At 39.7% G+C, this 24,984-nt stretch overlaps 1 protein-coding gene across 4 annotated transcripts in view; it reads right to left on the minus strand.

The window, feature by feature from the left end:
- Jakmip2 (janus kinase and microtubule interacting protein 2) overlaps positions 1-24,984 on the minus strand; it is a 177,059-nt gene that overhangs the window by 45,998 nt on the left and 106,077 nt on the right. For all 4 annotated transcript variants that reach the window (XM_070036333.1, XM_070036332.1, XM_070036331.1 and 1 more), the window contains exons 2-5: positions 21,161-21,437; positions 7,763-8,260; positions 3,845-4,054; positions 1,976-2,074 (exon numbers count right to left, since the gene is read on the minus strand). In XM_070036333.1, the coding sequence (XP_069892434.1) occupies positions 1,976-2,074; positions 3,845-4,054; positions 7,763-8,260; positions 21,161-21,289 (936 nt within the window). In that variant the 5' untranslated portion in view covers positions 21,290-21,437. The remainder of the gene's footprint in view (positions 1-1,975; positions 2,075-3,844; positions 4,055-7,762; positions 8,261-21,160; positions 21,438-24,984) is intronic.

Raw genomic sequence — 24,984 nt, forward strand, 5'->3', positions numbered from 1 at the left:
CTGTCCACAGAAAAAGAAAGAAATATCTGATATAAATTCAACTAGTAATAGATAGAATTTAAGACAACAAATCCTACATTGAGGAAAATATTTCATAGTTGACCAATATGCTAAAAACATCCAACAAATATTAATTTCTATGTGCCTATTAACTTCAAATACATATATAAAATACAACAGACAAAACTAAGAGAAATACAGACAAATATACTGAAAAAACATACAGAAAAAAATATAAATCAGAACAAAGAGTTTCACAAACTTGACCTACACACTCAGAGAGTACATCTTCTTTTCATGTAAACTTGAGGGACATTTCTAAACCTGATCATATGCTAGGACCATAACGAAATCTCAAGATTCCAAACAAATGGAATATTACAGACTATATTCTCTTGCTCTGGTAGGATTATTGGATTAAAGAGATAACTTGAAAACCTTCAATGTTTGGAATTCAAACCTTACACTTATAAGTACAATTTCTGTATCAAAGAAGAATCGTATGATGTAGAAAAGAGTTGGAATAAAATACCATACATTATAACACATTGAAACTTGTGAGATGAGGCTAGAAGAGAAATTATGGCCAAAAATGCATATACTTTTTTTTAAAGGAAAGGCTGAAATAACTCCCTTGTATGAATTACTCCATTAAAAAGGTAAAAATGTTAGCCAGTGAAAATAATATTATATATATGATCTATCTATATTACATATTATTATAATGCATTATATATCTATGTATATTATATATGAAAATAATAGCTCACAAGTGATGTTACAAAGCTCTGATATTAATCAAATAAAACACAGCACAAAAATAGTCAAAAGGCTGAGGACAAATTCTGAGAGATATAAAAAATGCCATAGATACCTGAAAACCACCCAACCTCATTAGAAATGATAAAAAAAATAGTATCAAGGTAACAGTACAATTCATAACTAGAAAAAAAGGCTGAAATGGAGAATGATCACTGCAGGCTGTGAAAGATGGGGAGAAATTGTGGTTGTCTACCTTGTTGGTGGGAATGTAAACGGTTATAACTGTATGACACTAATAATTACTAAGACTGATATATACATACTATGTAATCTTTCATTCTAATTCTTTTATGACCATGCTTCTTCACCAAATATTTACAGCTTCACCATTCCTAGCAGCTTAAGTGTTTTAAGAAGCAATGCATATATCCCTTAATAATAGCATGAGTGCACCTTTTTGATATTGTAACTGAATACTACACAGTAATGAAGAGTGAAGGGGTTCTATATGCAGCACAATGGATCAATCTCATAAACATAATACTGATTAAAAGGAGCCAAACACAAATTTATAAATATCGTATGACTGACTAAGAAAATCGTACCAGGTGTGGTAGCTGTAGGATCATGTCTGTGGTCTCAGCCACCTGGGAGGACAGTATTGGGAGAACTGTGGTTTGAGATCACTCCAGGCATAAAGAGACCCCTATCTCAACCAATGAAAAGAGAGGTGTGCTAGTGTGTGCCTGTTATCCCAGCTATAAAGGAAATATAATTAGAAGGATCATAGTCCAGATTGTCCTCATTAGGAAAATTAACAAAGACTAAATAAAAGGACTTGGAGGTCTGGCTCAAGTGGTAGAGTGTCTGCCTGGCAAACACAAAACCCTGAGTTCAGAATCCCGAATTGTGCGCGTGTGCACATGCACACACAAATATATAGATGCATTTAAATGTTGATAAACATTGTAGTGGTAGAAGTTATATTAGTGATCATGTTAGAAGGATGTGAGTAGTCCCAAGACAGTAAGTACTGATACCTGAATCTTGCATTTATTCATCTGGACTTTGCAAATACTTATTATGCTGAGCTTTTGCTATTGGTGCACTTTTGTATTATACATAAAAGAAAGCAAAACATATATTACGTAGCATAACATACGCCTGTAACATAAAGCTTAAGAGCACTAAAAATAGTTTCAGTGTGACTTACCAATTCATTTCGTTCATCTCCAAGCAAGGTATTCCTATCTTCTAATTTTCTTATAGTGGCATTCAGTTCAGCTATTCTCTTTTGATTTCTTCTCAAGTCCTATATGTGAAAAAGTGGGCATGTTCCAATTACACTTTTCACAGCATTTGGAATACTGCTCACAAATGGAATAAGTTTCCCTCACATGGCCTGTTAAAATATTCTTTCATTCAGGAATGACACGTACTTTCCCTTTCCTAATTCTCAATATTGATCATTGGGGTTGAAGATCAAGCCTGAGTAAGAATGCGAATGAATTCCATGTGTGATGTTCTCTGAGGCCCAGGCTCATGGAGCCAGTAGTGCAGAGGTTGTATCAATTTATGAGAGTCGTGTGCAGAGACCAGTGTCATGTGATTATATGAGGGTAGAGGCACATCCCTTTGTCACAGATGCACACAGCTTTCTTGGGTTAGACACCTTCCTGCTACTGCACTTAGCTGCAGAGGAGAGGGGATAGGAAGTACAGGTGGGATCTTGTAAATTTTGGAACACTCTTGGAGACAAAGACCAGCATGAGGAAAGTGCATTGCCTTCAGTTAAAAAGGCTTTACACTAAAATGTTTTGCCCAACACAATTGGCCTATCCACTGCTAGAATTGCCATAAATCCTCTTATATACAGCCATCCTGACTTAACTCTACACTGCAGGAGTGTTATTATCATGATCGTTCGGCAGGCAATTTTATCACCATTTTTCATTGTGATAATGAAAGAGCAGCTTTATCTACATTATATCCTGCAAGTTGCAGTATCCTAGAGGATTCAGCAGACTGGGTAGAATTCAGAGAAATCACAACTCATTCCAGGTAATGTGGTTCATGTCAGCAGACAAAAAATTAGTATATATTGAACATTAACTATATGCCACTTGTGTGCTCAATATTTTATAGACTAGACTCACACAGTACTACTAAAGTCTTTACTGTATAGAGCTGGAGATAATTAATGACAGATCCAGATCTTTGGCTCTTTCTCTTGGCATCTGTACCACCCTGTGGTAGGTGTCAGCAAAAGAACTGAGATTTACATTTGCTACATCCTGCATCAGTGTGCACCTACTGGGAGACACACATACACACACACACACACACACACACACACACACACACACACACACACACACACACACACACACACACACACATCCTGAAAACCAGTTCATAGAATTATTCATTACTTTGCTGTAAGTAGCACTTTGGAGCTCATCTCTGTTCTTAAATAATACATTTCATCTTTTTAGCAGCTAAATAATTTGAAGGGTATAAAATGTTATAGCAGATCATATACAAGCTGGCATCTCTAGTAGTACTTCTGAAAATAATTTCTGATACAAATTACAAAAATTCAGGGAAATAAATGGCAACTTCAACCAGACTCGAGGCTTTCCAGCTTTGATGACAAATGGTTGGGTCTCCTAAGCAAGTATATATTTCAAATGTTGCAAATGATAAGAATCTGTACCAATTTTTTAACCCAGTTGTCCGCAGGATAGGAAGTGACCATTCTTGACAAAAGGAAAAACAGTTCCATTTAATTTATGATTCTTATAATAGACTCACATTTGAGTACTCCTTGTTTGGCTAAGAAACATCTTTGAAGGACTTGAAGAGACCTGCAATTCTCCTGTGAACTACTAATGTAATCCAGACCACTTTCTTGTCTACGAGTTTAGAAACCCCTGCTCCCAAGGTACTGCCTGGCTTTACACTTGGAGGTAGAATTGATTTCTTTGTAGTAAACAGGAAAAGAGCTTAAGTGAAAAGTAAAACTTAGCAGCTAAATAAAAGATGACTCTGAAGTTCTTAACCTCAGTGCAGACAGACTTACCGGGCTGCTGCAGTGCTCAGAGCCGTCTCCGGCCCTTCCTGGAATTTCTCGTTTGGGACTGCTCATGTTGCACTCGGCCTCTTTGACCAGGAAGAGTTGCTCATCCAAGGCCTCCTTCTGCAGTTGGAGTTTCTGTACATAGCCTGTCTGGGTTTCCAGTTCTTTTTCCAGGGAAAAGATGATCCTGTCCTTGGCTTTGATTTCATCCATCTGAATTTAATAAGACCCAAGGAATTTTATTTAGCAAGGCTATCAGGAGGCTAACTTTCACAATGACATGTACTTCTTCTGATTCATGAACATGACAGGTGTATCAAACTCACCACTGAACAACACTGTGTAATGGAAGGCTCTCCTAGGAAAAGAGGCAAGGAGAGACATTGTTTCCATTTTTAGTTTCTATTTTTAGTATAGATGTCTCTAATCAATAATTTGGATGAAATGGTCTGGGTGATTATTGTTAAGAAGGATGGAGTCTATATATTTTACCATAAGTTTTCCCAGAACAAATTGCTTATTACCTTTTCTTGTGGGGGGAATGAGCATTTCGAGTTCATCCCAATTACCAGTTACTATTATTAGCTGGCTATTCGTAACTAAGGCACCCTAAGATTTTCTAGTTTTGAGATGCTGGCATTTAAATGGTGAATTTGGAGGAAGGTCCCTTCAAAGGTTCGTAACATAGTGTTCTTTCCATTCTCAGAATTTTTGGGCATCCAGTTGTAAGTAACCATTTTATCATTATTGTCAAAACATCACAGTTGGTACTAGAACAGAATTGGAAAACTCCGGGTAGTATTAGCATCCATTACACCTCCTCCTACATCTGTGCCTATATTTATTGACATCCGCACTGATTCGTGTTGAGCCTGAGCATAGCATCAAGACACATCTTAACTCAAGGCCACAGGCATTGTAGACCAAAATTCCACTGAAAACTTTTTGTTGTCTTTGAACAAAGATATAAACTATATTTTGAAGAAAGGATAATCATTGGGTAGAATATTTCTTCTCATCTATTCTGTGTGAATATTCTCACCCTAATCTATGTGAATTCTCACAACAAAGGTAAGAGAGGACATGAATACAAACCCTGTGCTGTTTTCCTCCATCAACTATTGCCTCCCTCTATTTAATAAGTAACTTCATATAAATCTTTCTTGTGCTCTTTAGATCAGGAGAAAAGAGGAAAAAATCATTTGGAATCAAAATTGTGCTAAGATAGTCACATATTCAAAAAGAAATTCTTTGGTGATTTACTCTAAGGCTCACAATTAAATTTTAGACAAACTTCAGAAGGGCATTGGGTAAAGTCTACATGACCCTGTAGTATCCATCATCTCATAACTAGGAAAGGAATAAGATAGTGCCTTGTTAATTTGACACAAAAATATCATCTGTATTTTCTGACTTCTTGTTGAATATTTGAGTCCAGTGCTATTTGAATCAGGTTAACACATTCATTTGTCATGTGCAGTGATACTGACAGCTTAATATAGCTTCAGTGCATATTCCTAGCAGGGACTGATGAACTCTATCTACTGAACTTGCTAGGAAACCACTGAATTACCAGTCTAATCATCTTCATTACCATAATGGAAAATGTAAAGCCTTCAATTATAGTTCAAGCACTATAGCATGATCTTTCTGCATCTTATATCATTTGATAATAATCCTATCTAGTATACCCTGTTTTCCTCATTTTATTGATGATGACAGAGAACTTGAAAGCTTAAACACCTTTGCCATAGTCACTTGGCTTGTGAATGATAATGCCTGATCATGAACGTTTTCTAATTCTAAAGCCTGCTTTGCAAATCCATGTGTCATATTTGCTCTAAGACTACCCAAGTTTTTTCCTACCATTTCCCATAATAGTTTCCTGTGGAATATTGAATAATTAGTACTGAGGAGGCTCAGTACCAATTGTATAGTCATTCTCAGTATGAACTCTCACCTAAAATACTAAAACTAACCAAAGGTCTGTTTCTTAAGAGATATTGTACTAGAATTCCCTTTCTTTCCAAAAGAGGATCTAAGTGGCTCTAAGATTGAGTAAGAAGAAAAGAAATACAAGAGCATGTGTATTCTTGAAAGAACTACTCTTGCTATTATATATTCATCACCACGTTATTTTGGGGGGGTCCGGTCGTGGGGCCTCAACTCTGGGCCTGGGCGCTGTCCCTCAGCTCTTCAGCTCAAGGCTCGCGCTCTACCACTTGAGCCACAGTGCCACTTTCGGCTTTTTGCTTTTTGCTTATGTGGTGCTGGGGAATTGAACCAGGGCCTCATGCATGCAAGGCAAGCGCTCTATCACTGAGCCACCTTCCCAGCCCCTCACTACCACATTTTTGAACCATTCTTCAAGTGGTTTATCTGTTTGTATTAAAGGAGATTTCAAGTCTGCTTTAGCAATGTGCTAATGAAAGGAAATCATATTTATAACTCAACAAGTCGTATACTCATAGCTGATACATTAAAGCCTTTAACATGCTTGGTATACACGTCTCATGCTTATAATCCTAGCTACTCATAAGATTAAGATGAGAATCAAGGTTCAGTGCCAGAGTGGGCAGAAAATCGAAGTGTCTTTTATATCAATTAATCACAACTAAAGGCATGGCTCAAGTGGTAGAGCAACAGCCAGGAATAAAATACCCCAATAGGAATACAAAGCCCTGAGTTCAAGTCCCAATATTGACTCACACAAAAAGCCATTAACCCAAAAAGTATTATTGCAAAACTTCCTTTACCTACCTGGCAACTCCAGAGTTCACAATCGTGACTGGTTTTTCTTTAACCACCATCATTTCATAAAACCAAAGGCAGGGCAAGAGATCAATATTTCTGCACTGTTTGGTCTTTACTGTCAAGCAATGCAGTAAAACCAATTGAAGTTAAAAAGAAAACTCAAAGTGTGGTACTGGCAATATTTTATAGCTATACTGTATTATAGTACAAAGAAAGTTACTCTTGATTAGTTTTCAGACCCCTTAGAGATACCATCCAAAGTACAAAAATGGAGTCCTTTAGCACTGGCAGACACAGAAGGAAAGCATAGTTTTCCCAAGGAAGCATGAAGTATATTCTAATAGGCAAGAGTTGATTCTATTAAGATAAATCCTAAGATATAGTTAATACTAAACTTCTGAATGTAGATGAATATTACTGTTTCTAAAATAATTGGACAATGTCAACTTAGGACATTAGAGCTTTTAGATGTTAGACTTGTTTTATCTTTGAGTGTGGTGAAAGACCTGTATGGCTCTTAATTATACACATTACAAGGAAAGAGCCAACTCTGCACGGGGTTGAGGTAAGTCTTGAAAAATGAAAATAGCACACTAGCTCTTGTTTAGAACGCCCTTTGCTGATTTTGTGGAAAAGTTCTATTTTAAGCCTAAGTCATGATTTTTGCCTCTGTGTTTTGTTTAGAAAGAAATACTGCTGAATCATTCAGAATGTTCTCTGTGGAAGCCATTTTCAGACATCTTGAAAATCATAAATATCTCCTTGCTCCTTTAACTCACCCAATGGCATCCACAGAACAAGGGGTGACTATGGAATAGTTCAACATTTAGAATACATTTAAATAAATGTGTTCATGAATTCAGGAAAAGAGCAATCATTGACTATTATGTATTCCATGTACAAGAGGGGCCTAGGAGAATCGTGCTACTATGACAAAGGATAATTCCCAAATCTCTTGCATTTGCAGTTTGGGTTTTGGGATATCCACCTGTTTATTTACCTCCCTACCTCCCTACTTACTGATCTATGCTGTTTGGGGTCAGGCTTCCAAAACACAGGCATTGTTTGTAACCTACTGACAAGGAAACACCTCCAAAAGCAAATCCCATGGATCTTTGAAACCTGGAAAGAGAAATGTTTCTGCCTTGGTCTGATGAAATTACTAACCAGCCTCCGAATATCCCGCTCCGACTCCCACTTGATCTTTGAGATGGCTTCTTGGTGAGACTGATGTTCACTTCTGAGATCCCCGGCCTTGATTTTATCCGCTTGGATCATATTACTCAGAGCCTCGTCCACCTGCTTCTTGGCTGTTTTTAGGTCTGTAATTTCCTGTAAGAGCTTAAGGCGCTCTGCATCAAACAGTTTCCGGGCCTCTTCCCGGGCTTCGATGGTGAGCGCTGTCCGTACTTTGTCACTGCTGCCATCCCGGAGAGCGCACAGGGCCGACTTGAGCCTCTGGATCTCTCCATCCCGCACCTTCACTGTCCGTGACATTTCTTGCTCATGCTGCTTGATGAGATTCTCCCTCACGGCCTGCAGCTCCTTCATCTTCTCCTCGTGGAGCTTGGCTTTGAGTTCCGTCACCAGGACGGTGTGCTTGCGCTGCTCCAGCTCGCGGATCCTCTTCGCTTCTTGAGTCTTCTCTCTTTCAAGCTTGGACACCTAAAGGCAGAGAACGCGAGAGGATGAAAAGAAGTGAGCCTCCAAGGGAGCATATGCTCCCAAGCAGGATTTGCAAGGCAGGCTGCTATGATTCCCTGAAACTTCATTCGCTTTTGAAAACTTCTAGGCCACTCTGTGCTCAGAGGAAAGGAAATCACCTATTCCTAGACTTCAAGCTATGGGTATCAGGTGTAGATAATGTTGCTGGGACAGATGCTTGATCTTGTCAGGCCTTATTATTCCTGTGTGATCTGCAGATGAACAAGAAGCTTGTCAGAAATCCAGAATCCCAGACCCATCAATCACAAAGTTCATTCCCCACCCCCTCCCCCAGACAATTGGTATAGATTTTTTTAAAAATAGGGACAATTTCTATCATGGGTCTCCCTTTGGTGGAGAAGAATTCAATGCAGAACACCTGGAGAACTTTTTTAGACTCTAAAACCCTGACTAGATAGAAACGGACGCATGTGGGCATCTCTGGAGAGCTCAGAGTTTGGTAGTGTGATCAGGCACATGAATCGGTGCCTGAAATTAGATTATGAAAGATGTTTCTCCCTCCTTTTCTTTGCAGAGACTTGCTGTGAATGAGGAACTAGAAGATGAAGACAGGTCACTATAGCCACAACTTCATGGTAGTTTGAAAACCTAGCTCCATCCTCAAAGGTAATGCATGCATGCATGCACCAATCACCCAGCAGCCAAGCATGAAACCAAAAGCCTGTACTTTTTTGAGTCCTACTCTCAGACTTTAGTGGCTGCTTTTATTTCTGCATACTCATAGACCTCTCTACATTCTTTCTCCACTCTCATTCCTATATGTCTATTATACTCTAAGCCAGTGCTTTGACCAGTTTAATAATGATTGCTTCTAATGGTTTCATTAGAAGCAGAGGATAGTAGTAGGGTTTGAACTCAGAACCTTATGTTCACTTGGTTTGCTGGCTCAGCTGGCACTCCACCACTTGAGCCACACTTCCAGCTGAACTTTTTGCTGGTTATTTTGATGATGGTCTTTTCATCCCTGGAACTGTCAGGCCAAGTGTAGAGCACCAACCTAGCAAGTGGGAGGCTGGGTTCAAACCCCAGGACTGTTTCAGCTAAAAATAAGTGTTTGAGATTCAAAGTCCTTTTGAAATCATACTAATTATAAGGTGAACTGTCTGAGATTTTACTTACCTCAATGATTTACCTACCTTTAATTAGAACAGTACTCTTCTAAGGCCACATAACCTCTTATGGATCTTATTTTTTAAAGACAAAAAGCAACGATTCTCAAAATGGTTGCTCTAAAAGACTTCGGAGCACAAGGCACTTGGTTAAAGCAGAAGCCAGGCAAGTGTGAATGAGCATCCTCGATCTCACCTCCAGCTTAGGCCTGAGGCTATTTCCTGGATGCATCCCCTCTCACATGCTCTGAGGGGTGTGGTCCAGTATGGTGACTACTGTTGCAGTGAGCAGTTGGAGTATTGCAGGATTGACTTGAGAATATTCTGATGTCAAATGCCCTTGGGAATTTGAAGACGTATTGTGAAAGAAAGGATGTAAAATTTACTTGTCAATCATGTATATGGGGGGTCACATGTGGAATTTGATATTTTGGCTAAATTGCATTGCATAAACTGTACTATGAAAACTAATTATGCTTGTTCTTTTAAAATTTATTGCTGGAAGAAACTTAATTACATTAATGGAATGCATTTACAATGAACTCAGTCAAAGTCAATGTAGAGTTCTTCAAGGTTCACTAAGTTCAATAAGGTACATGGTAATGGTCATCTATGAGGTTCAAAACTGGAGTAGGGAATGGACAGACAACCAGGCAATAATAAAAGTAATCATAAATAACAATAATAATCATAACAATAATAACAAAGAGCTACTTAAATCCACTAATTGTGAACTAGATAATTGGTAATGTGCTTTTAGTAAAGCTTAGGTTTATTTTTTTTATTGTAAAGATTCTGTACAGAGGGGCTACAGTTACATGAGTAAGATAATGAGTACGTTTCTTGTTGAGCATTGTTACCCCTTCCTTTGTTGTTCTCCCACGATCTCTTCCCTCCTCTACCTCCCTCACTCCTCCCTGCCTCCCCTGCCCCAAAGTTGTAAAGTTCATTTCCAATATAGTGTCTTGTGGGTATCATTGAAAACTTATGTTTATTCTTATTTATACACCTGCTCAAAACTTGTACAGGATTCCTTTAGGCTGTAGAGAAAAAAAATCCCCAAACCTAAGCCTCATGATTTCCTGAGGCTCAGCTTTCATGACTCTTGGGGAAGGTTTCAGTTCCTGTTTTCTCCCTCCATTTCCCTATCTACCTGAACTCCAAACATAGGGAACTTTACTGTTTTCTGCACACGGCATACGTTGTATCTTATCTAGGGTTTACAATTGCTCTGTCCTTCCCTCGGTTCCTTTCTGGATCCGCTTATTCCTCCTGACCCAGATAGGTACCAACTACCCCTGTCTTGCAAATCCAGCAACCAAAACATCTCTTTACTTGGATTTTCCTCCTCCTCCTTCTCCTCCTCCTCCTCCTTCTCCTCTTCTTCTTCATTGTCTTCCTTCTTGCTGTTGTTGTTATTATTATTACTATTGCATACTTGTTCGTCTATTCTATACTTGTTTGTTCATTCCTTACTCCAGTCTTGAAGTCATTACCATGTATCCACTGGTAACTAATGCACCACACAATAGGAGCCAGAGCATATGTGGAATAAAGGACTAATGTTAGTATGTTCTTCTAGCTAAGAAGAAGCGAGGATAATACACCTGTTGCACAGTTTAGAGAACACAGATTTGTATACTTAGTATAGCAGGCCTTTTCTGTGCAATATTGCAACAAAACACAAAAACCCTTAACATAACCTTTGTTTGCTGCTGCTCTCAATGTTTCAGTAAGGATAATCTAGATCTTGTTCTCCATCTTTCTAGTAGATGCTACCTTCCAGACCACAGGGTGAACAAGCAATGATCCATAGGCCAAATCCACGGATTTAAATAAAGTTTCATTTGAACTCAGCCTTGCTCATTCATTTTCTTATTGCTTAAGGCTGCTTCATATCATAATAGAGTTGAGTAGTATCATAGAGATTGTCTAGCTCACTGAGACTAAATAAGGTATTTATTACCTTGCCCTTTATAGGAAAAGTTTGCTGAATGCTGTCGTAAATAATAACTTTTAATGCTATAGAAATTCAATTTACCTTCTATATAAGACATTGAAAGAATTACTTTGCTTCATGTGAGAGAAACACAGTCCCCTTTGATTTCATCATGATGTATTTATTTACATTGGACATTTGGGACAATGTCATAATGCAAGGTGTTGGATAAAATGCTCCTAAGGGAAATTGTAGAAATTCTTCCTAGTACATGAGAAAATGTAACAAAAGTGAATAAAGGAATTAGGCAGCTGTGGCTCACACCTGTAATTCTATCTATTCAGGAGGTTGAGAACTGAGGATCATGATTCAAAATCAGCCTATGCAGAAAAGTCCATGATGAGTCTTTTTAGATTTTAAAAATTTTATCGTAATGGTGACGTACAGAGGGGTTACAGTTACATAAGTCAGGTAGTGAGTACATTTCCTTTTGAACAGTGTCACCTCTTCTCTCATTCTCTCCCAGTTTTTCCCCTCCTGGCTTCCCTCTCCCACCACCCAAGTTGTATAGTTCATTTCCAATATAGTGTCTAGTGGGTTTCACTGCTGAACTGCTTCACCCTCTGTCCCACTGTTTCTCTGCTTTCCCTTCCACTCCCCAAATCAGATAAACTTAGATACAAGACAAAGGGTACAGAAATTTAAAAAATAGTGATAGAAGGGATAAACCAAAGTAAAAAAAGGAAAGAAAATAAAAAACCCACAAAAAGTACGATAAAATATTTCTTGCTTGGGCTGGGAGGGTGACTCAGTGGTAGAGCGCTTGCCTTGCATGCTCGAGGCCCTAGGTTCGATTTCTCAGCACCACATAAGCAAAAAAGAAAAAACCGGAAGTGACGCTGTGGCTCAGGTGGTAGCGCTAGCCTTGAGCTGAAGAGCTGAGGGACAGCACCCAGGCCCAGAGTTCAGGCCCCACGACTGGACCCCCCAAAAAAATTTCTTGCTTCCATTTCTTGGAGTTCATTTTGATCAGCATCATTTTATGTGATCATATGCGCATAGGTATTGAGCCCTTGTGATGCTCTCCTAAGAATATCCTCCTTTGTTCTCACTGTGTGAGTGTTTAGACTGCTGTTTAGTTCATCGTGTCCAGGTATAATTATTTGTCTTTTACTATCCGTTGGATTTACTTGCAGAGTAATAGGCACATTCTAATTATTACAAATGAGGGAAACCATACAGCCTAAGTGTCTTTGGGTCTGGATTACTTGGCTTAGTATAATTTTTCCATTTCCTTATGAATGGGACAATGTAATTCTTTCTGATAGAAGCATAGAATTCCATTGTATGTGTGTGTGTGTGTGTGTGTGTGTGTGTGTGTGTATGTGTGTGTGTGTATATGTGTGTGTGTATCTGTGTGTATGTATATATATGCCATATTTTCTTGATTCATTTGTCCACTGAGGGACAGCTGGGTTGGCTCCATATTTGGGCTATGGTAAACAATGCTACAATGAACATGGTCATGATGTTAGCTTTAGTGTAGCCTGGTTTGTGGCTATTTGGATAGATGCCCAGGAGTGGAATTGCTGGATCATAGGGAAGCTCTATGTTTAGTTTTTTGAGAAACCACCATACTGCTTTTCCGAGTGGTTGATACTTTGTGAACCTTTATGCTAAAATTGGAGAATCTGGAAGTAATAGAATATAGCAAATATTGATAAAAACTAAACTAAGAAGATTTAAACCAACTAAATAGACACATAACAAGTAATGAAATAGAATGGCAACAAAAGACCTCCTATCCAAGAAAAGCCCAGGATCAGATGGATTCACAGCAGAATTCTATAAGGCCTTTAAAGGGGAACTCATGCCAATAATCCTCAAACTCTTCAATGGAATTGAAAGAGATAGATCATTACCAAACTCATTCTATGAAATCAGCATAATCTTCATCCCCAAACCAGATAGGGGCTCATCAAAGAAAGGGAATTGCAGACCCATCTCTTTGATGAGTATCAATACATAACTTCTCAATAAAATTCTGGCCAACTGAATTCAACAACTAACCAAAAAAAAAAATCGCACACTGTGATCAAGTGGGATTCATTCTTGGTGTGCAAAGCTGGTTCAATATAAGCAAGTCAATTTATATAATTCAATGCATCAACAGAAGCAAGGACAATAACCACAAGATCATCTCAATAGATGCAAAATGATGAGAATCTTATTTCCAATTAACCACCAAAAAGGTGGAGGTGGAGCTGTGGCACAAGTGATAGACTATAAAATCTAAAGGACAACACCTAGGACCTGAGAAGTGATAAAGTATAAAATCCAAAGGACAATACTTAGGACCTGAGTGTAAGGCCTCATAACTGGCACCAAAAAAAAAAAAAAAAAAAAGAAAGAAAGAAAGAAAGGAAAGAAGGAAGAAAGGAAGGAAGAAAGGAGAAAGCACAAGAAATTATGAATTTACAGCTGTATTCCATCATCTGCCATCTCCATGAAATTTTATTGCAAATGCCTGCAGTGCTTATTTTTCTAGGGTTAAATTAGAAAATGCATGGGGAAATAAATATTTTGAAGTGGAAAATACAAGGATTTGCAAAGTAGCATTGCAATTAGATAAAATAGGAGACATTGCAGATAAAAATCATAAGTATCAGGTTCTTTTCAGGAACATAGGATTGTATCCTTCATGATTTTCTATTTCTCTTAAAGTGTAAACCTTGATCTTCTGTGTGCTGAATCAGGAGGAAAGATGAACAAAAACTAATTAAAAATAAAGATGAGCTGACAAAGTGTTCCAAACCAAAAGACACAACCCAACATGGTCAAACACTGGTCCTCTTATCCATATCTTAAGAGAATCGGCTACAAAGAAAATTCAACAGAACTCAGTAATATCTGACATTTCTTGTATCTACATATTTTGGTTGTCATGGAAACTGATGCTATCCCATCCCTCCTCAGGATTTCTCGGTATAACTTTTTCCCCTCTTAAGCTTGAGGGAAGTGTTTAACTATGACTGAGAACCAAAGAATCTGATTACAAATGCTGGGCAAAAGAGACAATTGAATGTTTTATAGTATTTTTTCTGAAAATTATTAGCAGTATAGATTAGACTACTAGATTTAAATAGATACAAATGCCTTAATACAAATCTTGAGATGAATATACACAAGGAAGTATTGCCTTATGAAATTATACTGATGGTACTATTTTGAAATGGAAAAACTTATTTAGTAACAGCAAGAAATGCTGTGATGAATGGAGAGGTTTTGTTTGTTTTTTTTTTTTTTTGGGGGGGGGTCCAGTCGTGGGGCCTGAACTCTGGGTCTGGGCGCTGTCCCTTAGCTCTTCAGCTCAAGGCTAGCGCTCTACCACTTGAGCCACAGCGCCACTTCTGGCTTTTTTCTTTTTGCTTATGTGGTGCTGAGGACTCGAACCCAGGGCCTCAGGCATGCAAGGCAAGCGCCCTACCACTGAGCCACCTTCCCGGCCCCGAATGGAGAGGTTTTATGGAAAAAAGAAGCAGCTTAATCATACAATTGCTAGCTATTATGAGAGCTCACTGTAAGTTGGGCACCTTTCAAATAGACTCTACTTTTCAGTCCACTTAACCCTGGAATGACACAGGTTGTGTTTGTTTCATCCCAATTTCAGATAGAAGGAGAGGAGCAGAAGAAATACAGGCACAAAGTAGAGAAGGCAGATGGAAGCCCAGGGCTTCCAGGGGCCAGGTGTGTAATGGTCAGCCCCTGGTCTCCCTGCTGACTCTGAAGCGTTGGGCACACCTCCTCACCTCTGTCAGCTCCAGCATTCTCATGGCCCATTAGGATGGATAGCATCATTCTCTCATGGCTGTGGAAAGGACCCACACAGACTCTGGGCCAAAAGCAGGTTTGTAACTATTAATATTTGGTAGATATTACAATGATAATTTTGATAAATATTTTCATATACAGTAATACTACATTATACAACGTTACATTAATACTACCAACAACCCATTTTATTATACAATTCCTACTCATTAAAGCTGTAGCCACTGTTTTCCAAATGAAAAGGTATGCTTAAGGAAAACAGATTTCCTTAGGGTGTGTTCATTTGCTAGCACTGGTGACATAGACTCTTTCTTTACTTTTTTTGTGGGGGGGAGGTTGAACGCAGGGTCTGGGCACTGTCCTTGATCTTTTGCTCAAGGCTAGCACACTTCCACTTGAGCCACAGTGCCACTTCTGGCTTCTGTTTATGTGGTACTGAGGAATTGAACCCAGGGCTTCCTGCATGCTAGGCAAGCACTCTACCACTAAGCCACATTTCCAGCCTGACATAGACTCTTAATACATACTTTGAGTCCATGTGAGGATAAGAAGTAGGGTTTGGGGTACAACAGGAATAAAAGAAGGGGACACTGAGCAAGGCATTGACCAATAATTCTCAGATTTCTTCTCCTGTAGAGGTCCTATAGAACAAAATGATCACTAGGAAAACTTAATCCTGCTGGTGAAAGGTCACACTCTGAAGGAAGAGAATAATGGCTGCTATATATGGGTCTCACAATGTATGTGTCTCTTCCATCATAATTCTAGTCTGGCCTTTCAAAACGCCAGAGTAAATTCTACCAAGATAATGGTGGTGATGATCTGGGCTTCACTATGAACTTAGAAGTCTAGGATTTAAAACTGAGCTGAGGGGCTGGGAAGGTGGCTCAGTGGTAGAGCGCTTGCCTTGCATGCCTGAGGCCCTCGGTTCCATTCCTCAGCACCACATAAGCAAAAAGAAAAAAGCCGGAAATGGCACTGTGGCTCAAGTGGTAGAGCGCTAGCCTTGAGCTGAAGAGCTGAGGGACAGCGCCCAGAGTTCAGACCCCACAACCGGACCCCTCCCCCCCAAAAAACTGAGCTGAGTCAAAGGTAAGAAGAGGCTGAGAGGCTATCAGGGCAACGCAAGCTAACCACAATTTGGCTTGGATTATCTGTATTAAATGTTCCTGGAAAGTAAATCCACAAGAAGCTCCTGAGCATTTTCATGGGTGCCAAAGAGACGTTAAGCAGGAGAAGAGAGGAGGAGAAGGGAAAACCTGCCATGGCCAGAAGGTTGCTTATGAGAAGCCTTAAGCAACCTGGTAGAGCACAAAGAGTTTTGGTGGATTTCTTGCTTTCAGCAATTATTCTTCCTGAAAGTTTAAGTAAAGGTGCAGATAGCAAGAAATTCCTCATTCCAAATCTAGGCCTCCAAATCAGAAGCTTTGTGAATATAACAAAGAGGGCTGGTTTTGGAGAGGGCCCTGTGTACCATAGGAAGAGCAGAACTGTCTTGATCTCTACTCTCTACAAGAAGAGTCTATTCTGGCTCCTCTGCTTACTCTTGCTGGGAACCAATTAGATGAAGTTTGAGATCATAAGAGTGATCACACACAGACTTGGTTGTAAAGCTCTGTGCCAAAGTGCTCTGTATTCTGAAGGGCTGCCTCAATACTCCATGTCCCATCCTCCACCTGAAATCTAGGCCCTGAAATCTAGGCCTGCTTCCTGAAGCCTCTACCTCGGGAATCTAGTTATCTCCTCCCACTCCATTACTGTGCCACATTGCTCATCGCCACTGGAACCATCACTAGGGGCAAGTACAGACCTATGGGGGAATGCAATGGATGAATGTCACATCTCACAGCAAGCCCTGTGTCTTCCTACACACAGGATATTGGATCATGGCTTCACCATGTACACAATTAAGACAAACAGTAAAACACTGTAAGTTAATGGCTCCTAGTGCTGGTTCCAGGAAAAGGTAGATCTAGGTAGGCATCCTTACTTCACCCAAACATAAGGTTTCTCTCATAAATAAGTATCTTGACAATACTGATGCTTCAGAGATGTCAGAAAATCCTTCTTTTTTTCCTTTAAATCAAGTCAGTTCATTAGTTCAGTCATTTGGAGCCTTTCCTATACACCAGGTGGTTGCTTCATCAGTAAAATGGAAATAGTAGTTAAGCCCATCTGGGAGGGTAGTAAACAGGGTCAAGCGAGATGACCATATTAAGGCACTTAACAATAAAAATCTTTCCCCTCAATCTTACAAATAGATACACTAGAATCCTACTTGAAAGATAAGGACAGGAAAATTGAGTGGCTTCAGAATTTGAGCAGGAATACTCAGAGTGTGCTGAGTGTATGAGTTGAGATTATGACCAGATGTGGACTTGTTAGGAGTGTGTGACAGATATTAAACATTCAGTCAGTAGTTGCTGCTTATATGATCAACTAAATCACTTCTGGCTCTGTTCTGTGCATGCTGCACATTCTGTAAATATCAACAAGATTATTTATCTGACTGGAAAAATGAGTAATGGCCCGTCGCTCTAAAGGTCTCCACTCTTTAGTCTGTTCCCAGTGGTGGAATTGTCATTTTGTCATCAGCACCTCAGAGCCAAACTGAAAGTGTAAATTCCTATCTTGGCAGTGATCCTATTCTCTCTGAGAGCCTGGCCCGGTAGAAATGCAATCATATTTATTCATAATGAAATGGCTTTATGACTTGTTTGCCCTCTAGATTCCCTTTGCTCTTTGGGGACCGCGGCAGACAGGCAGCTGGGCTTTGCTCTAGCTCCTGGGCTGGGATTGTAATTAACTGTCTCTGAAAAGAAGAGAGACAGAGGGAGCAGGAGAAGAAAGGATAAGGCTGTGTTCATATATGAAAAGCTTGAGTCAGAGTCTTGTCAGGGGAAGAGACAATGACACCTGCCTGCAGGCCTACTATCAGGTCCCAGAGAGACAAGCAGCCTTGGGGAAGCTTAAGGGTTACCCATTTTAAAAAGGCTGGAATGTGTGGGAAATTGGCACAGTAGGGTCTGCAGGGCCCCTGCTCCTCTAAAAATCTCATGATTTTGTTTTCTGTCCAACAGCAGCGCATTAGGGTTTCCAGTCTCCACATGGACAATCTTACTCCTCTGCTTGTCATTTGTCATCTTGCCTCTACTAAAATTAGACGACTCGGACTTCCTTCAAGCACATCATTGCCTCTGGGAAAGCTCGAACCAATGAGACGAAGTGGTAAGAACTGGAGGGAATCTTCCTCTGCGAGTATTTGTGAACTCCAGAGCTGGGAATAACCCTCCACCTACATCTGCCAGAACCCCAAGTCCTGCTCCTGCCCCTGCCCACTCTAGCAGCAGCTCCAAGGCAGGTGGACACAGGAATGCCACCCTCCCCTAAGTCCCAGGTTATTCACATGCATGGCAGTACTTAGAGACATGGTGGAAGAACAGATTCCGTCGTCTGCATTACAGTTAGAGACACTATGACATTCAAACTGGTCTCCAAGGAGAGAGAAAAAATGCCTAAAACATCTGACTCACAAACTAATGCAGGTTTTTTTTTTAAAAGAGATTGTGTTACTTTTTGCTCCATGGAAAGTAAAGCACTTTCTTCATAAAATTTACAGTGGGGTTTATTTGTCCAAGGCCAAGGCTTAGCTGAAATGAGAAGCAACAGACTTTGGACAGGTAGATACCATGTATTATTATTATTATTATTATTATTATTATTATTATTATTATTATTATTATTTTGGTTTGTGATCAGACTTGAGCTAGACATTTGATGTTTTGGCTCATTAGCAGGCGCCCTACTACCTGAGCTATCCCTGACACTATTATTATTGCTGAATGGGGACAGGTAGATTTTTTGGGGGGAAACCACAAATTAATAGTTGTGTTAAGGAAAAAGAAGACAAAATGGAATGAGGATATTTGTTGGTGTGATGTACTGCTTGATGATCAGGAGGAACCTTTAGGCTGACATGATTTTCTCATTTTATAGAAGAAAAATGTTTTATGTACCAGGCACCAGTGCTAGGCACCAGTGGTTCATGACAGTGATCCTAGCTATTCATAAGGATGAGATCTGAGGATTGCAGTTCAAAGCTGACTGGGAAGGAATGTCCATGAGACTCTTATCTCCAACTAACCACCAGAAATATGGAAGTAGAACTGTGACTCAAGTGGTAGAGCCTCTGTTGAGCAAAAAGCTAAGGGACAGTGTCCAGGCCCTGTGTTCAAGCCCTAGTACAGGCAAAAAAAGAAAGTCTTACATTTTTTGGATATTTCAAAATACTTTTCTTCAGTGAGTTACGCAATGCTTACCCTGCCATGCTGAGATTTATGCAAGAATATCCCTTAAACAGATGAGATTTAGCAACGGAGTCAAATTTAGAGAACTTTACAAGGAATAGAAATAAATATTCACAATTATTGGAAAGTTTAAGACTGGCATGGCAGCTCTCTGAGCACTTATCAATATTCTTATTTATGCCATGTAAGTACTTTGTGTGTTTATGTAATTATATTTCTTCACAGCCCCAAGGGATAGTAGCAGTATTTTAATGATGCTGAAAACAAACTATAACAAATAAGACACTTTCCAGTCATTTTTCCATTTATTCAACAAATGTACATTCATCTTTAAGCTCTGGGCATTATTTAGGCTATAGAGATATGAAATAAGCTAAGTTCCAAGTTTCAAAGAGACTATACTGAGTAGGAATGATAAACCCTGAGCAAATAAATGTAGACATTTTTGTAATACTAATTGAGGAAAGAGTATGAGGTTAATTGGAAGAAGTGGTATGTTTTGGTATGTTTTAGAGACCAAGGTTAGTTGAATGATGCTTAGAAGCAGCCACTGGAAGGAGGTGGAGAAAGGAACAAATGGTGAGTTAGGGGAAAACAAGGACCACTCCATGTATGTAATTAGCATACTACTCTTGCTCCAGCAAAAAGCCAGTGGCAGCATGATCAAGAAAAGATGTTATGGGCTGGGAAGGTGGCTCAGTGGTAGAGTGCTTGCCTTGCATGCCTGAGGCCCTGGGTTTGATTCCCCAGCACCACAGAAGCAAAAAGAAAAAAGCTGGAAGTGGGGCTGTGGCTCAAGTGGTAGAGTGCTAGCCTTGAGCTGAAGAGCTGAGGGACAGCGCCCAGACCCAGAGTTCAGGCCCCACGACCGGACCCCCCCCCCAAAAAAAAGAAAAAAGAAAAGATGTTATGTGATGAGCTCCAGTGGGGAATGGAGCCAGGCACCAGTGGCTCACACCTGTACTTAAAAGGGTGAGATCTAAGGATCATGGTTTGAAACAAGCCTGGGCAGGAAAGTCTGTGAGACTTTGACAAATCAGCAAAATGCTGGACTGGAGATGTGGCTCAAGTGGTGGAATGCCAGGCTTAAGCGAAAAAGCACCTAGATCAAGTTCAAGCTCCAATCAAGTTCAATCCCTTCTCCCCGCCAAAATAAGAAACAAATAAAAGAAGGAACAGGAAGTCGTATCATATAGGGGTAGTAGATTCCTTTGACTGCGAGGGAAGTAGGAAGTCAATGGATGTGAGGAGTGGAAAGAGAAGATGCGGTGTACTCTTGAGGAATTGCTCTGAACCTTACAGGGGATATTCTCCAAAGACTCAGGTAGTCCTTTTTCAAGGTTGTACAACTATTCAGTGTTGTGGTCAGAGGTAATGGTAGGGGGGGTAGTGTCTCAATGTTTGTATTAGGCATTCTTGCCCAGGCATCCTGAGAAGGCAGGGATCTGCCTAGCATGCATCTTACTTTCTGTCCAAGTCCTGCTCAGCCAACCCTTCCACACACTAGCTCTTTCCATGGGCACACAGGGGTTATTGCCTCTGGCAATTGGTGGTTGACTGGGATGAGGTGGGGCACAGAGCAGTGCTTGTTGTGCAGGCACATGGCCAATGCCTGTCTGTACCAAGGCCATGGCTGCAAGGAACCCTCACTCACCTTGGACTTCTCCTGATGCAGCTCTATCTGGATGTCTGTGAGCTTGGTCCTGAGGTCTTCATTGGCAGCTTGAAGGGCGACAATGAGTGCCTCGGGCTTCTCGCCCTTATTTCGCCCTTTCTTGGACATTTTTTTCCTTTCTAAATGGAGTCTGTTGTTTTTAATCCGTTCAAACGGGTACTGCCATGGTACTGTTTCTTATCCTGAGGTGCGAGGTCTCAGCATCTACAGCGTGGTGCTCCTGGGTAAGGCATCTTCAACTGCTGCTCTGGAAGCCCTGGGAAGAGGAAGAGATATTGACTGTTTGGACAAGTCCTTTCTACCGTATGGTCAATCAGATCCCAGAGCCCCAATGGCTACAGGCACCTCCTCCTGGGGCTCTCCTGTTTCTAGAACCTCCTTATAATCTGCAGAGAACTTGCACTGATTTCACCAAAACCCAACCTAGTTATTCAATGCCCTGCTTTAAAATTCTGCCCCTAGCCTAGGACTTTCAGATCCTGCAGGTTCTGTTTGTCAGAATATACGTGGCCTTCTATCCTTATCTCCTCCATGTCAATAACTGATGATTGACTGATGCTCTGGCCATTAAGAATGGGGTTGAAAAGGAAGTCACCTGTATAGTGACCTCCAAATGCCCAGACCACCTACTTTTACAGAATCTAATATATGGAGACAGAGGATAATTTGATGGTTAAGTGGTGAGAATTGAGTAGTAACTGTAAATGGGTTCTTGGATTGAATCATTTAGTTAGAATTCCTTTCATATGCTTTTCTAGGGTTAGAATACTTTAAAAAAGGGAAAAGTGTTGTGAAGAGTCTTAAAAATACACTCTTCAGTAGAATGCACAAAGTTCTGATTTAATATATTTCATATAATAATAATAATAACAACAACAATAATAAGTGTGCAAGAGGGCTCAAAACAATAATTCTCTTGACATTTTTTCAAAAGTAATCCATGGTTTGGGTCTTTCTCTTTGCTAATTTGTGCTGGTATTTCATCATGTTATCAATATTTTCATCACATTTCTAACAGTTGAACAATTCCTCTCCTAAATCGATTTTAGCAGATAAATCACAGGTAAAAAATGTACAGTACAGGTGGACCCACTGCAACAATGAGATGTACAAGATGTTATGTTGAAAAACAAATTTTACAACTTTGGTGCAGAGAGGGGGGCAGGGGAGAAGGTGGGGGTGGAAGGTTGGGGAGATGGGAAGGGATGGTAAGAGGAAACAAAGGAGGAGGCAACAATGCTTGATAAGAAATATACTCATTACCTTGCTCATGTAATTGTAACCCCTCTGTATGGTATTTTCACAATAAAAAGGCAAGTTCTAAGAAAAATCTATCTATCTATCTATCTATCTATCTATCTATCTATCTATCTATCTATCTATCTATCTATGTGTCTATCATTCTGTCTCTATCCATCTTCATCTCCATCATCTGTCTGATAAGGGCTCTTTAACAGAAACACAGTAATTCTTTCAGAAGTCTGGAAAGCAACCTTTTTGTATAAAGTGTATAAGGAAGGCACCTTGAAGAAAGCATTACCATTAATGTCCATAGCCCAACCACGACGAGACTTGGTTTGGTATGTAGTCTTTCAAAATAGCTGGAAGTAGTGTGCATTGAGATGCTTTAGTCCAGAACTAAGGAGAGCTCCTACTGATCACCCATATGCTCCAACAGCTGCTTCTTTCTTAAAGCCCTGTACTTAAGCTTTGAGGACTGTGCCACGATCCCAGGCTGTGTGCCATCCTACACAAAAACTGTAGATGTGCCCTTTGGAGAGTCCCCAAGGGCATGAGGATGGGAAGAAGAAGGGGTAGTGGCAGGGAGTCTTTCTACAGCAGTCATGGGACCATTTAACATTTTCCATCCAGGGTTACATAGTAGAGTTGTCCTTTATTCTGCTTTTGCAAATCCTGATGAATCATTAAAGTATTGGCTTGCAAGACTACTACAGAGGTGCCTTCCTTTCTATTTAATATTGAAATGAATTCAGCCAGCATTAACTGAACACGTTTGTGATGAACGCCATTAAGCATGAAAATAATAAGACAGAACTCTACCCCAAGAAAGTTTTGGGTGAGAAAAACATATCGTTTAAATAGGGATACAGGTGGACCCATTGCAACAATGAGATGTACAAGTTGTTATGTTGAAAATGAACTTTACAACTTTGGTGCCGGGGTGGGAGGGGAGCGGGGAGGATTGGGTGGGGGGAGGAGGGAAGATGGGAAGGGATGGGAAGGGAAAACAAAGGAGGAGGCTACAATGCTTGATAAGAAATTTACTCATTATCTTGCCCATGTAATTGTAACCCCTCTGTACAGTATTTTCATAATAAAAAAAAGAAAGAAAGTTCTGGGTGAGGAAATTCAGGCCGACATACATCACAGGTTTCTCATCCTTTGGTTCATTTAAAAATGTTGCTATATCCCAAGTGTCTCAGATGATGCCTAGTGCCTCATCTACAACTCTTCATTTATATCTATAGCTCCCAGCATCCTCCAAATACCAGACTGGAGCGTGCATTCCACTGCCTACTGAGGTCATGTGAGATTCTGATTGGCATCTGAAACCTAATATACTACTACCCAATAACTTGTTCTCCCAAGACTTTCTCATATCATTAGATTACATATCCCATGCTCCACAGTCCTTGTTATTGATGTCTGAAGAGCAAGCTTATAAATGTCTTTTCTTATCCTTTATTTCTTATTCCTCTTATCCAGTCCTCTAGTAAGTCTTGCCTACATTGCTTACAGAATAAGACTCTCCTAAGTCAACTTCTATCATATTTCTAAAGTACTGTGGAAGATACAAAAAAGAGAAGCTTTGGAAAAGCATCATAATTGCTTCCTAGTTCCTTCATAGTTGTGGAATTTTTCCTTTCTGAATAAAGAATGGGCTTTTCTAAATGGGCATATGGAATCTCAAAGGAAAGAGCTGTGAGCATTTTTATAATCCTTCTGAAGAACATAATTAAATATGCCCAACTCTTGGTATCTTTAACCTGGAAAATACCATTTAATTAGTCATATATCTATTAGGGGTCATTATTATCTCCCCACCAAACTCTTCCTGCTCTTAAAAAAATCCACGGTATACTCCTTGTATCTAAGGATTGGTCTATCCTGGACATTCAGTATAAACAACAAACATGTAAGATACATTTTTTTTCCTAGCAAATCTCTTCTATTTTAGCACAGTGTTTTCAAGCATTACCCATGTTGTTGTTTATATGATTATGTTGTTTATATGAATATGACAATGTATAATTCCTAAGAGAAGCAAAATCATAGTTCTTGAAAAGGGTGGGGTAGGGCCAAGGGCGGGGTAGTTGAATAAAGTGGGAGGGGGAGAGAGAATGCAGTCAGAATTTAAAATTCTGAGAGGGATGAGTGAGGATGTTGAAAGGGGTGACACTGATCAATTCTCATAGTATTAATAACCTGCTTGATTGAATGATAACTCCTTTGTAAAGCCACTTAAAGGCAATAAAAATATTTAAAAGGCAACTGAAAGTTCATCTTCTTTTTAATTGGCCAAATTTTATGGTATGTCAAATTGTATTGCATTATAAAACATGTTGTTTTGAGATCTGTATACATTATGACTGAATCAAGCTTGTTAATGCATGTAGTTATTCCACATACTTGTTTTGTTTCTGTTGAGAACACTTAAAATCTACTCTCTCAGCAATTCTCAAGCATGTAACACATTATTATTAGCACGTTATACAATAAAACTCCAGAACTTGTTTCTCCTGTCTTAGCAAGTCTGTATTTTTTGGCCAATGTCTTCCTGA

This window comes from Dipodomys merriami, unplaced genomic scaffold (genome assembly GCF_024711535.1).
Source record: "Dipodomys merriami isolate MVZ:Mamm:240054 unplaced genomic scaffold, mDipMer1.0.p SCAF_27, whole genome shotgun sequence".
NCBI lineage: Eukaryota > Metazoa > Chordata > Mammalia > Rodentia > Heteromyidae > Dipodomys > Dipodomys merriami.